General features: G+C 51.9%; 4 protein-coding genes and 1 pseudogene across 5 annotated transcripts, besides 1 other annotated feature; 1 reads left to right on the top strand and 4 right to left on the bottom strand.

The window, feature by feature from the left end:
• Positions 1 to 1,121: 1,121 nt before the first annotated feature.
• On the top strand, positions 1,122 to 3,841 carry NCS57_00534100 (annotated as a pseudogene). Its single transcript has 3 exons — positions 1,122 to 1,484; positions 1,555 to 3,780; positions 3,833 to 3,841.
• Positions 1,122 to 3,841: a sequence feature.
• A 349-nt stretch (positions 3,842 to 4,190) lies between these two features.
• Positions 4,191 to 5,102, bottom strand: NCS57_00534000 (uncharacterized protein; the record flags this gene model as incomplete). Its single annotated transcript, XM_053055266.1, has 1 exon — positions 4,191 to 5,102. One exon carries the CDS (start codon positions 5,100 to 5,102, stop codon positions 4,191 to 4,193), a length of 912 nt encoding a protein of 303 aa, XP_052914221.1.
• Positions 5,103 to 5,791: 689 nt separating this feature from the next.
• Positions 5,792 to 6,825, bottom strand: NCS57_00533900 (uncharacterized protein; the record flags this gene model as incomplete). The annotated part of the gene is made up of 2 exons (XM_053055265.1): positions 5,792 to 6,129; positions 6,276 to 6,825. The coding sequence occupies 2 exons, from the start codon at positions 6,823 to 6,825 to the stop codon at positions 5,792 to 5,794; spliced, it is 888 nt and encodes a 295-aa protein (XP_052914220.1).
• A 368-nt stretch (positions 6,826 to 7,193) lies between these two features.
• Positions 7,194 to 9,206, bottom strand: NCS57_00533800 (Zn(2)-C6 fungal-type domain-containing protein; the record flags this gene model as incomplete). Its single annotated transcript, XM_053055264.1, has 5 exons — positions 7,194 to 7,497; positions 7,545 to 8,143; positions 8,191 to 8,911; positions 8,960 to 9,119; positions 9,173 to 9,206. 5 exons carry the CDS (start codon positions 9,204 to 9,206, stop codon positions 7,194 to 7,196), a joined length of 1,818 nt encoding a protein of 605 aa, XP_052914219.1.
• A 529-nt stretch (positions 9,207 to 9,735) lies between these two features.
• NCS57_00533700 (FA-desaturase domain-containing protein) lies at positions 9,736 to 11,093 on the bottom strand (the record flags this gene model as incomplete). Its single annotated transcript, XM_053055263.1, has 4 exons — positions 9,736 to 9,913; positions 9,961 to 10,129; positions 10,180 to 10,981; positions 11,037 to 11,093. The coding sequence occupies 4 exons, from the start codon at positions 11,091 to 11,093 to the stop codon at positions 9,736 to 9,738; spliced, it is 1,206 nt and encodes a 401-aa protein (XP_052914218.1).
• Positions 11,094 to 12,080: the final 987 nt, after the last annotated feature.

Raw genomic sequence — 12,080 nt, 5'->3', positions numbered from 1 at the left:
GGTTTTTGTTTGATAATTAGGTAGGCTGAAAAAAACAACCTGTCTTACTTTTGCGGCTTGTCATTGGAGTCTTGGTGGACTGCAAAGCCACAGCCCCCCAAACACCAGGAGTGAGTGCCTTGGCGCTGCAAAACAAGCGCTGAAAGAAGAGGATCTCAAATCCAAGGCAATCACTTTGTGAAACCAGGCTTCAATATACAAAGCACGTTGTTTGGGCCAGAAAGAAAGGAGTTTGCGTTATCTACGGTGTATAGGTGTGTTGTCAGCAGCACATTGGGCATATCGATGGTGAGCTTGAACGCGACATGCCTACCCAACTTCTGTCAAGGTAAACCTAGCTATCAAGCAATGTCCGAGGAAATCCTGGCTCAGTCAAAGATTGATTGCGGTTTTTGACGAGTACGTACGTACGTCAATCCTATCAGCATCAGTGTCACAGTGACTTTACATACATCTTGCACCTCCGAGGACACTGTATTCTTCCACTCATTTCTCACCTTGACCATTTCCCAAGACCCCGTACTAATAGAAGAAGTGCCAAAGGTCAATCAAATGGTAGAGGCGATACTGCAGACGGCCATGGCTGCACATACAAGCACTTCCTTTGGCGCTGATCAACTGATCCATAGAGGCCCAATACTGCGCCGTGAAGCTTCACTTCCAACCATCACCGTCTCTTTAGCCATTTTTGACTGACGTTCAAAAAAGTGTGCGTCGACCTATAAGGCACCTTCTCCGAGCTACTCCTGCCCTCACCAGCCTCAAAACTGCTCGGCAGGTGCCCGGCCCCACATGTCGTCGCCCCGTCCGGACCTGCTCCGTTTGTACCTGCCCGAATGCATCTCGAGTCCCATCGCCTTCATTCCATTGTCGTTTCATCTTTTGCATTCTTACGCTTCCGTCGTTCCTTATCTGCGTTCCCTTTCTCGTTTTTCATCTCTCTGTTGTCGTTTATTTTCTCCAAGTCTGTTCGGCCTGCCCTCACTGTCTCCCTCCACACTGAGACCGATCCGCCCATGATCACAACCAAGAGATCGTGGACGTAGTGATCGGGTCATCACTCGTCCTCTAGGTATGCTGCACCGCATTTCCATTACCGACAGATTACTTATGCAGTGCAGACAGAGCGCCTATTTTGCCAGGCAACAATGCTTTCATCCTCTCCTTCATTCGCCCTCGCCATCCGGGCCCTTCCTATCGCCTTCTCCATCCTCCTCCTTGTCGCAGTCATTCTAAACGGCTTCTCTCTCAACGACGACCCTTACCGATGCAAGGCTCTACTAGGAGATGGTATCAGAAATGGCAGCTGGCTTCACCACCACGATAGCAATGGCGACAAGAAGCCGTTCACCAACTGGCAGCCCGATGGCTGTATGCTACACAAGTACACCAGCAACGACATTCGTCGATGCATGGACGGTCGCCACATAATCTTTTCGGGAGACTCGACAACTCGTCAGGTCTATTGGGGCATGGCACGACTGGTAAGTGATCTTCAACACTCGCGCGATCCCTTCAATTCCTTCCTGAAATGCTGACCAGGCATGACGCCAGATTAATCGCAAAAGGGCTCAAGAAGCACGCGAACATATCGAGAAGCATGCAAGCCATGAATTGACCCTGGATGGAATTCATATGAGGATGATTTGGAACCCGTGGTTCCTGACTGGTGAGCTCAACCCAGAACTAACCCGTGAACTCGAGCTCTTCACCAAAGAGAAGCATCACCCGCCACCTATCAAAGAGCAAAAGAGTCCCGCTCTTATCATGCTCGGCGCTGGTAGCTGGTACGCTCTCGCGTACCTAGAAACACAGTCCTTCAGCTACTTTCAGGAAGCATTCGACAATATCACCGACATCTTACATCTTAAAGACCTACCCACGTTCGGCACCCGCTCAATGGATCCTCACGATGGCGTTGGAAACGAAGTGTTTATTGCCCCGGTCGCACCTCCATTCTACGAAAGCCTCCCTGAATCACGAACGCGGCCAGAAGGCATTCATGAGGGCGAGGTCGAGGCCATTGACAAGTACCTCTTCGACGCCGAAGCCCAACGCAACCTCCGCCTCCTTCGAGCCTTTCCCGAGCTGTCGCGTAACCAACCTAGTGCTATGGTCGACCTTCACGACACCGGCTTCCATGTCATTGACTCGGTCGCCGAGGTCAAGGCCAATATCCTACTGAATCTTCGCTGCAATGCAAAACTCGACAAGTTGTCTGGCTATCCCTACGATCGAACCTGCTGCAGCGACTATGGCTCCCGGTCATTCGCCCAGATTATTGTGCTCGGCCTCACTGCCTTTTACACCTTCGCTTGCATCGTTTTCGAAATCATGGACATTGTCAACTTCGCAGAGACCCCCCGCAGACAGTGGTTAAACATGAAGATTGGGGTGTTTACAATGGCACTACTCTACTGTTATGTTGCCGACCGGACGGACCTCTTTTCCAAGGGCATGAAAGAGTTTGTCCCACTGGAATTCGCCCTTCTTGTAGCCGTATACGCCGTCATCTTTGTCACCACGATCCGAAGGACCAAGTTGCGTGTTGTCGCTGCTGATGCCACGGTCGCCAGGCCCATCAATGAGGATGCCGGCATTCTCTCACGAGATCAAACCGAGGAATGGAAAGGATGGATGCAAGCAGCCATTTTGATCTACCATTGGACAGGCGCCTCCCGCAATCTTCCTATATACATATTTATTAGGTTACTCGTCGCAGCCTACCTCTTTCAGACTGGGTACGGTCACACAATCTTCTTCCTTGCCAAGAAGGATTTCTCGCTTCGCCGAATCGTCAGCGTCCTGCTCCGCTTGAACATTCTCAGCTGCGCACTTCCATATATCATGGACACCGACTACATGTTTTACTATTTCGCGCCACTTGTGAGCTTCTGGTTCCTTGTCGTCTGTGCAACAATGGGTATAGGTTCCAGGTATAACGACAATACATATGCGGTCATCAGCAAAGTTTGTGGCTCCCTCGTCCTCATCACAGCCATGCTCAAGCTCACTCCAATCATGGAATGGTTATTTGTGGCTCTCGAGATCGTCTTCCGGATCAAGTGGGATCTTCATGAGTGGGAATTCCGTGTCGGCTTGGACAGCTTCATTGTCTACGTGGGCATGCTCGCAGGCCTGGCGCACCAACGGCTTGAGCGTAACAGTACATGGTTCACAAACCACAGAAACGCCATCGCTCCCTCTTTGGCAATCCTGCTGATTTACGCAGTTTCGTGCCTCATTTTTTACGACGAGAAAATAAAATACACGATAGTCCATCCCTACCTTTCCTTTCTGCCTGTCCTCGCCTTCGTCGCCCTTCGAAATGCCACGAGTCGCTTGCGAAACATGTACTCTACTGCCGCAGCCTGGCTCGGCCGATGCTCTCTGGAAACATTCATCCTCCAGTATCACATTTATCTCGCAGGCGATACCAAGGGTGTTCTCCTTTTCGGATTCTTCAAGGGAGATGGAAGTCTTTTGTCGGACCGTTGGCGGGACTTGGTCATCATCGTGCCTATCTTCCTTTGGATGAGCAACTTGGTTGCCGATGCATCAGGAACTATCGTCAAGCTGGTAATGCACAAGCCTGAAGAAGCTGCGTACGATGAGGAGGACGAGCTCAAGATTATCGAGCCTACATGGGGCAACTACACTCTACTTGATGGTCACAGACTGGGCCGCCTTAATCAAGTGCTTGGAGCGGCGATCAAGGTTGCCGGCGACCCTCGTCTGCGGATAGCATCCATCGCTGCACTGATGTGGCTACTAAACTGGGTAAGTTGAACAGAAAGGTGCTGTGCAGTACCTTGGCTAACAATATGTCCAGCTGTACTGAACACGCGGGTGTTGTACCTACATCGCCATGGTAGAGGGCGTTCAATGCTGGTGCATGAAGACGACGAAGCTCAAACTCCAGCGGGTTTGTAGAAAGACTGGTAATTTTAGATTCTGTGGGCTCTTTTAAACCCGATGGTTTCGGCACCTGAGAACTCGGATGTTACCTTCAGTGCTCTTAGAGAGTGTTAAACAGACTTGTCCATACCATGTTAACCTCGGGCACAGGATTCGTTCATCGACACAATTCACTTGACACACTCAATGGCTGGCAATGTCTTAGATAGGACTAGCTGAAAAAAGAAATCGAGACCTGTTCATCAATAGCAGCATCGCGATGCTGAGATATCCTACAGCAGCGCAAAGAGGGTTGCCAGGGGCAAAAACAGAACCAACGTTGGCAACATGGCCTCTCTTCCACCGACTGCGGCACTATCATCTTCGCCTTCTTCTTTTTCCCCCTCTTTACCCTCGTTACGCTCATCTCCAATGCGCTTGTTCTCCTGCGGGGTGTTGTTTAGACCCCTCATACAGACCAACTCTAAGACAGGCTGGCTAGCCTCCTCAGTTTCGTAATAGGACTCAGAACTCCTATTCTTGGCATACCCCCAGGTGACGAGCACCATATCAGCACTGTAACTGGCATCTCTGACGCCAAGCCCATACTGGCCGGGAGTATTGAGCGGGGAGACGAAGGAGACAAATTCAGTGCCTCTCAGCCAGGTGATGTTTACGGCCTTGTCCTCGCCGATTTCATCACTCCACCGGGTGTAGTTCTCTGCAGCCCGAATTGACGTCATATCGACGGTGAGCTTGCATTCTGGAGGGTCACGAGGGTTCCCAATTTCACACTCTCTGCCGTTCCATGTTGGGCTATTCTCCAAAGCGTCGAGCCACGTGTCATTGAACGTGGCCTCGCATGAGCCATTTCCATACATCAGTATTTCGAGCTCATACCCGCTGAAACGGCTATTGCGGTTGAGAAAGTAGTATCCAAGACTGACACGCCACGACGGGTGCGGCGTGTAGAAGCCTTGTCGCTCAATCACGTCGTCGACAAGAGCAGATGGAGGCTCGAGGCGGATCATGGAGGCAGCAAAGACAGCGTCAATGTCATCACCTGTGACGACGTCTTTTGCGGGGATCTTGGCGCGAACGGTAAGAGAGACAGCCCAGCCATCGATTGAGTCGGCATCTTCGTAGGGCTGAGAGATATTGTAGCCGGGAATTGGCCATCGGCGGATGAGGTCGTAGTCTGCCATGAGAGGGCCAGTCCTCGTCCGAGACGTTGCCAGGCGCTGACGCTTGGAGTGCCCTTTCGCCTCCGTAGTTGCTACCAGGCCCGAAATCCTTTGTCCAAGCCTGGCCAAGGGCTGCGGGGGCGTAAGATGCCAAGAGGGATACGTATGAGAAGAGCATGTTGCTAGACTGTGATATCTTTGTTGTTGGGCCTTTCACTTCCCTTCCGAGAAGGCTTGTTGGGCACAGTAGCAGTGGAAATAACTACGCGGTAATCTCTGTTTTCTCTCCATTTCAGTCCCTCATATCTTGAAAGACACAGATCGCGATGCATTCTTGGCAGTCTTGGTCACCTCAGCTGGCATGTCAATCTTGACGTCTTTGGGAGATGCACCTGACAGGCATGACGCGAGCCGATGCTTGATCATTCTATTATATAGCAAATGAAATGAAAGGGACTCGGTTGCCTTCAATAACCTGGTTTAAAAGTCTTGTTAAGATTGAGGTACAGCGCATAAGGGATGACCTTGGGCCACGCCCCCTTGATGGTTGCCATGCGCCGAAAAGTGGTAGATGATCACTGTTGCAGAGGCTATCACGGCCATTCATAGGCAGATATACGACTGCACCCCGGAATTGATAGACGTCAACTAAACCAGCACCAACTGCTTCTCTGAACGAAACATGGCATACATCTTGGCTGACGCCATCATCAAGGCGCAGCACCAACCAAGACCGTCTCCCCCTCCTCCAGTCCCGCCCATCTCCAACACGCCTCCCACAGAATCCTCTGCTTACTCTCTTCCTTGGTCATTGGAGCCTCCTCCTCCCTCTTGACGCCCAAGAAATACCCCCCTATGCCTTCAAACTCTTTTCCGACGCTCAACTCTGCTAGGTCTTTGCCCGCGTCTGCGGAGCGACGGAATGAACTTGTTATGTGTTTTGTAAGGGGGAGGAGATGTGATATCGTGCTGAGAACGAAGCGGATGACGGGTTTTTGGGCCGTGTGCGCGCGGGAGTCGACGATGCCGCCTGGGTCCATTGCCGTGACTGTGATGCCCGAGAGGTTTGGATCCTACAAATGTTAGATTCACGTGGTAAAGGAGGGGAGCAACATGCCTTTTTCAACCTCGTGTTGAGATCATGCATCAACATGACATTCGCCAACTTTGCAGTCCCATACCTCTGAAACCCACGATCATGCTCCTGCCCAGGCTCATCAGGCAAAGGCTTCACGATCTGCCCCACGTCCTCTGGAATCTCTGCGATGAGCTTGGTGAGAGGGTGTGGTCTGTCGGGATAGTGAGCGTTGGAGCCGAGGAGGACAATCCTCCCGTCAGAAGCCATGGATCCGAGGAGTTTGAGGATGAGGAGGTAGTGTGACAGGTGTCCGACTTGGAAGGATGCCTCGAGGCCATCTTGCGTGTACTTTGTCTCTGATAAAGACCAAGTGAAAGCGTTGCACACAATGGCCTTGATACGCGGCAACTTTCCACTCTTGACCCTCTCGGCCGTCTTTTCAGCAAACGATCGTACATCCGCGAGGGAAGAAAGGTCGAGAGCTTCGATGTGAGCCTTTGCGTTGGGTTTCGAGGTTGTAATGTTGGAGAGCTTTGCAGAGTTGGCGTCGGATGGGTCGCGGACGGTGGCGAGAAGGGTGTACGATGGGTAGGACGAGAGGATATGGTCGACGAAGCCTAGGGCTACGGAGCCGTTGGCGCCAGTTATTATGACGGTGCCAGACATGTTGTATCAATTGTCAAGACGAGGTTTCGAATGGCGGAACTGTATGAAGGATCAATATGGGAGCCGTGTTGAGCTCTGCCAAGTATTGATGAAACAATCAAGAGATCAGAGCAAAACGCGAAATTAGAGAAACACTCTGAATTTAATGGTTGTAAATCTTCCAGTTTCACCTTAGTAGTCTCCTAATCATAGACAATCCTCAAAGCGCAGTCCCGGTGCGGAGCTCCGGCGTGCCCGGAATTCCATGGACTTCCGATCTCCGTCAACACCTCGTCATCAGCCAAACTTTCAAATAACCCCTTTCCCAAGCGTAAAACACCCAATCAAACACATTACACGCCAAATTAGATAGATCCTACATATATAAATCACAACTCCATATCCTCCAGAATCGTCCACGCAAGAGAAGGGCTCATCTCCTCACTCAAACTGATTCCCTCCTTTGTCCGCATCAAACGGTTTACTTGCCCTCTTGCTCGTCGATCCAGTTCTCTCACCACGCCCAGCAACTTTGCGAACGGATCTTTGGGTAGTGTTTGACACATGGCGTCAAACATTACCAGACACGCATCCGAGATCCTCCGGTCTGTTGAGACGTGGTCGTGGGCTGGGAATTCAATCATGTTTACGATTAGGAGGACGAGACAGGAGTATGATCCGCATGTATGTAGCCTAAACCGTCAGTAATACTTCCCAGTAAGTGGGTGGGGAATACCTACCAGAGCGTAAATTCACTCTGTCGTCCCATGGCGATAAGCTCAAGGCACAGCCTCGCACCGCTCACACACCCCGTCCACCCAGGTGGCAGAGGCGCAAGGCCAGCTCGCACGAGCTCTCCATCCGGTTCATCATCTTTGACTTCAATGACAGCGGGCGAAAGATAACTATTCACCCTGTCGATCCACACATCGTCAAACGAGAATATCGAGTGGAGTTGAATCAAGCACTCAAAGTGGCGGTAAAACATGTTGAGCATCAACAGCGTCGGCATCGGTGAAAGACGCTGTTTTATCCCCTCCGCGGTTTGTAACTCTGGTGGTATAGACTTGAGCCACTCGGCCATTCTCTCTTCGATGCGGGTGATGTTGTTAGATCGCTGCTCGTGCGTGAGTTTCCGCCCCTTTTGACTGTAGAGGAGATCATTCGTCTTTCCCTGTATAAAAGCAAGTTGCACCCGAGCCCGCAGAAAGTTGAGTTGCACGGAATCCGTGTCGGAAGCGATGACACCCAGTCCATCCTCAGGGTCTGCGGGTGGTAGGTCCAGGTCCGTTTCGCTGTCGAGTTGGTAATAAGGCGATTTACACCGCAGCGCCAACTCCTATAAAGCAATCAGCAATGTTAAAGAGCCCAAAGATAAATACATACCCTGTCATAGATATAAGTGATCCAAAAAACACGACACCTCAAAAGCGTCTCTGCCTTTGAAACACCCTGCGACGCCAATCTCAAATGCAACCTCAGACTCTGCGCCAACCGAACAACACTCCCCATCAAAACAATAGCAAGCTGAAAGTCAGCAGACCCCTGATAGAAAATCGCCATCGCGAGAAGAACTTGGACTCCCATTAGGTCTTGCCCCGGCGTCATCAACTCCGTCATGGCGGATCGGATGTTGCGGACGCACTGGGCGAGCGGTGGATCGTCCATGTATCTACCCTCGAGAACGCGGTAGGTTATCGCCATGACGATGTTGACTGCTGCCCATGGAACCATAGATCGCTTGTTCGGAGATGAGTGCCAATCAAGCAGCATCCTCATAAACGTAGGCTCATCAAACAAAGGCATAAGCCGATTATACTTTTTAAAATAATTATCCACCACGGGCAGAATCTCTGAAAGAGGCGGCAGCTCCAAGTGATGATGCGTCGTCAAAGGCATCGGCCACTGATCCGGTTCGAAAAGCGTTGGACTCGCCTCAGTCACTAGACAATCTGCAGGAGTTGAAATGTCAATATCGTCAAGACTGACATCAGGATATCTCGCCGCCGGTACAGAAGCTGAAGTAGAGCTCTTTGTACCCGTCAGCACCGAGAGGAGAGCTTCAATGCCTGCCAACCGCTCCTCGAGGGCCTGCATTCGATCCGGCCTGGACTATATCAGTAAAATTCCCCATCACTACACTTGGGACTCTTACTGTGGTGGCTGAACCGCAGAGGGAATCGTCGCAGTGCTTCGAAGAACGGCTCTTCTTCTGGCCGTCGTGATCTTGCAGGCGACGCCATAGAGAGTACAGTTGGAGCACGTCGGCTTCCGTCCATCACATTTAATCTTGCGCGAGACGCAGTAATCACAGGCTACATGAGAATCAGCAAACAAGCCAGAGGATAACACTGTTTAGTTTACTTACCCTTTCGCCTGCTGCTTTGCGCGACGTCCTCCATCTTTGAGAGCCTTCAATTTCATCATTGGAGAACGGCGCATCATTTGACCGAGCAAAGCTTGGGCTTCGCAAGCGACTGACTAATCAAGCCGATTGTTCTTGGCGTTGTTGAGGAGGTCTCCACACCTCCACGACCATCTCAATCTCATGCAAGAGATTGTCTCAGGATTGGATGGATCTAGATCGATAAAGCAAGCTCATCTCTGCCCAATCGCAGAGGCCATCTCAAATTGAGTCAAATTAGACACCAACCCAAGAAGTCGCGGACAGTATTCAGAGCTAGGTTCATTCATTCAGCCTCTATTGGTATAATCCATTGCAGTCCAACAGGACAAGCAAGCAACTCCATTTTGTTTCATCATCCGATTTGACCTTTTCTATCTCAGAGCCTCTAAATCCGATACCAGCCGAGAAAGCATTTGCTCTAGATCTATAGCATTGTGTGTCTAGTCGTGTGGTCTATCGTTGTCTATCCCATCGTCTAATCTATCTTCTTCCATCTCTATGGGGTCCCCGACAGCCGTGGAGCTCTACTCCTTGGCCCATCGCATGGCACCCTGGTTGGTGGGGTCGTGCTCGACGTACTTGAGCGTGCCAAAGACGGACCAGAGCTGGCCGAGGAAGTTGCGCTCGTCGTGGTAGTAGAGGTCGCCCAGGAGAGGCTTGATGGCCTCGGTGGCCTCGTCGGCCTTGTAGAAAGGGATGCGGCTGAGATGGTTAGATTGAGTCCACATCAAGCGACAGAGAATACTCACGGGAAAAGGTGGTGGACGACGTGCTTCTCAATGATTCCGTGGAACAAGTGCTTGCCAATGAAGCCAAACTCACGGTCAACGGTAGCGAGAGCGCCCTTGACATAGGTCCAGCCCTCGTTGGTGTAGTGAGGGACCTCGGTGTGGTGGTGGTGGAGGTAGGTGATGGCGACTAAAATCACGTCAGCAGCTATTCTACTCTCACAAATGAACAAATCTTACCCAGCCAGTGGTGCACCCAGAAGTAGGGGACGGCGTAGAGGAACAGAACAGTCGAAGTTCCGACAGCCTTGGAGGCAAAGTACAGGGCAGTGAAGGTGATGGCCAGGCCGAGGTCCGAGATGAAGATGAAGATAGCCTCGTTGGGGCGGAACACGGCGCTGGTGGGCTCAAAGTGGCTGACGCGGAACCACTTGGCCAGACCCTTGGGCTCCCACTGCTTGCTGCCCTTACCAGCGCTGGCGTTGAACAGGAGGTACACCTGCCAGCCGAAGAGCTGGTGGAAGACGATCCTGATGAGCTGGGCGATGGGGGTGTCCTCAAACAGCTCGTTCAGGTCGATGCCGGCAAAGATGCTGTGCTTCTTGGGCTGGGTGGCGGGCACAAAGGCCATGTCGAGGTCCATGTGGCCGGTGAAGCGGTGGTGGCGGTGGTGAGAGTACTTCCACGAGAAGTAGGGCACCAGGAGGAACGAGTGGAGGAACCATCCGACGACGTTGTTGAGCTTGCCGTGAGTAGAGAAGGCACCGTGGCCGCACTCGTGGCCCAGGATCCAGACACCAGTGCACACGAGGCCCTGAACAAAGCCGTAGACCATCCAGGCGGCGACGCGCAGCCTCTGGTCAGAGATGGCGGGAATGTAGGTCAGGGCAGCCCAGACGAGGGTGGCCACCATGGCAAAGTCGCGGAAGACATAGTAGAAGGAGGTGAAGAGCGAGGGCTGGAAGCAGTGGGCGGGGATGGCATCCTTGATGGTCTTGATATCGGGGAATTGAGGCTGCTGCTGCTGAGGCTCCAGAGTCACCTTTGCGACAGAATCAGCAGCTGAAGAGAGAAACAGTGAGCAGAGTAGAACTGACCTTGGCAGAAGGCTTCTCAACCACAACAGTGGTCGAAGTACGCTGTCGAGTAGCCATGTTGAGCTGATCTAGACAGAACAATTGGGAGACGTAGAAGACGAGCCAGCGACCTCAGACCAATTGATGTTTGCTAGAGAAGGGGAAGAGAAAGAAAGGTGGGAAATTTTTCTCTCCTTGGGCTCCCTCCCTGTTGGCTCTCCTCCCAGCTTTAAACCCAGAGCTGTCCCTCCTCCTCCCCTCGTTTGTTCTCCCATACCTAATCCAGCCATGGCATAAAAAAAAAAGTGCGTTTGCCCCCCCAGTCTCCGCTCAACAAGAGCAGAGAGACCCTTGGAGAATAGGGGTCCAGAACTCCATCCCGTTGCACAGGCCAATGGGGCCGGGGTGTTGGGCCATTTAGCGGCGATGCTGGGCCCACGATGCGGGAAATCATGGAGCTGTTTGGCCTGGCAGTGGGCGCTGGAGAAGGGCAGATGTCGTGTACGAGAAAGGGCCATTCGCATCGTATCCGTTTGAAGGCGGTGAAGGAGGCCAATTGGCGGCTACGCTCATGTCATGTCGTTCGTTTGGACGAGTCGGGCAAAAACTTTGTTGATATCTGAGACCAGGTTCCTGGATTGTGGAGTCGTGCCACGAGCTGATAAGACCAATCCGCAGGATGTGACTGGTCACGTTACCTAGCGCCGTTTCTGGAACAAGGAAACTCCGTCGGTCTAGAAGAGATTTCGGCGCTCGAGTGACATGAGTCGCATTAATTTCCCATGTGAATGTGAAAGTTATGCAAAGGCGGATGAAGGGATGTTTGTAAATCCCGACACTTTCGCCGCGCCGTTTCGGCAAACAGGCCAAGGAATGGCGGTCCTGCGCTTGTGGCCACGACACGATTCATGCAGCAACAGGGCACAGTCCGACAGACTGACTCGATTGGGTTCAATTCAATTCAATGCATTCTATTATTAAAAAGCCTCGCTTGGGACATTCGTGCGTGCAGATCGTCCTCCAGGGCCTTGACCGTTCGTTCGTTCTTTCGTTCCCTTGGTTTGT

Source organism: Fusarium keratoplasticum, chromosome 4 (assembly GCF_025433545.1).
Source record: "Fusarium keratoplasticum isolate Fu6.1 chromosome 4, whole genome shotgun sequence".
NCBI lineage: Eukaryota > Fungi > Ascomycota > Sordariomycetes > Hypocreales > Nectriaceae > Fusarium > Fusarium keratoplasticum.
The sequence above is the reverse complement of the archived record's forward strand: the minus strand, read 5'-3'. Positions and strand labels throughout refer to the sequence as shown.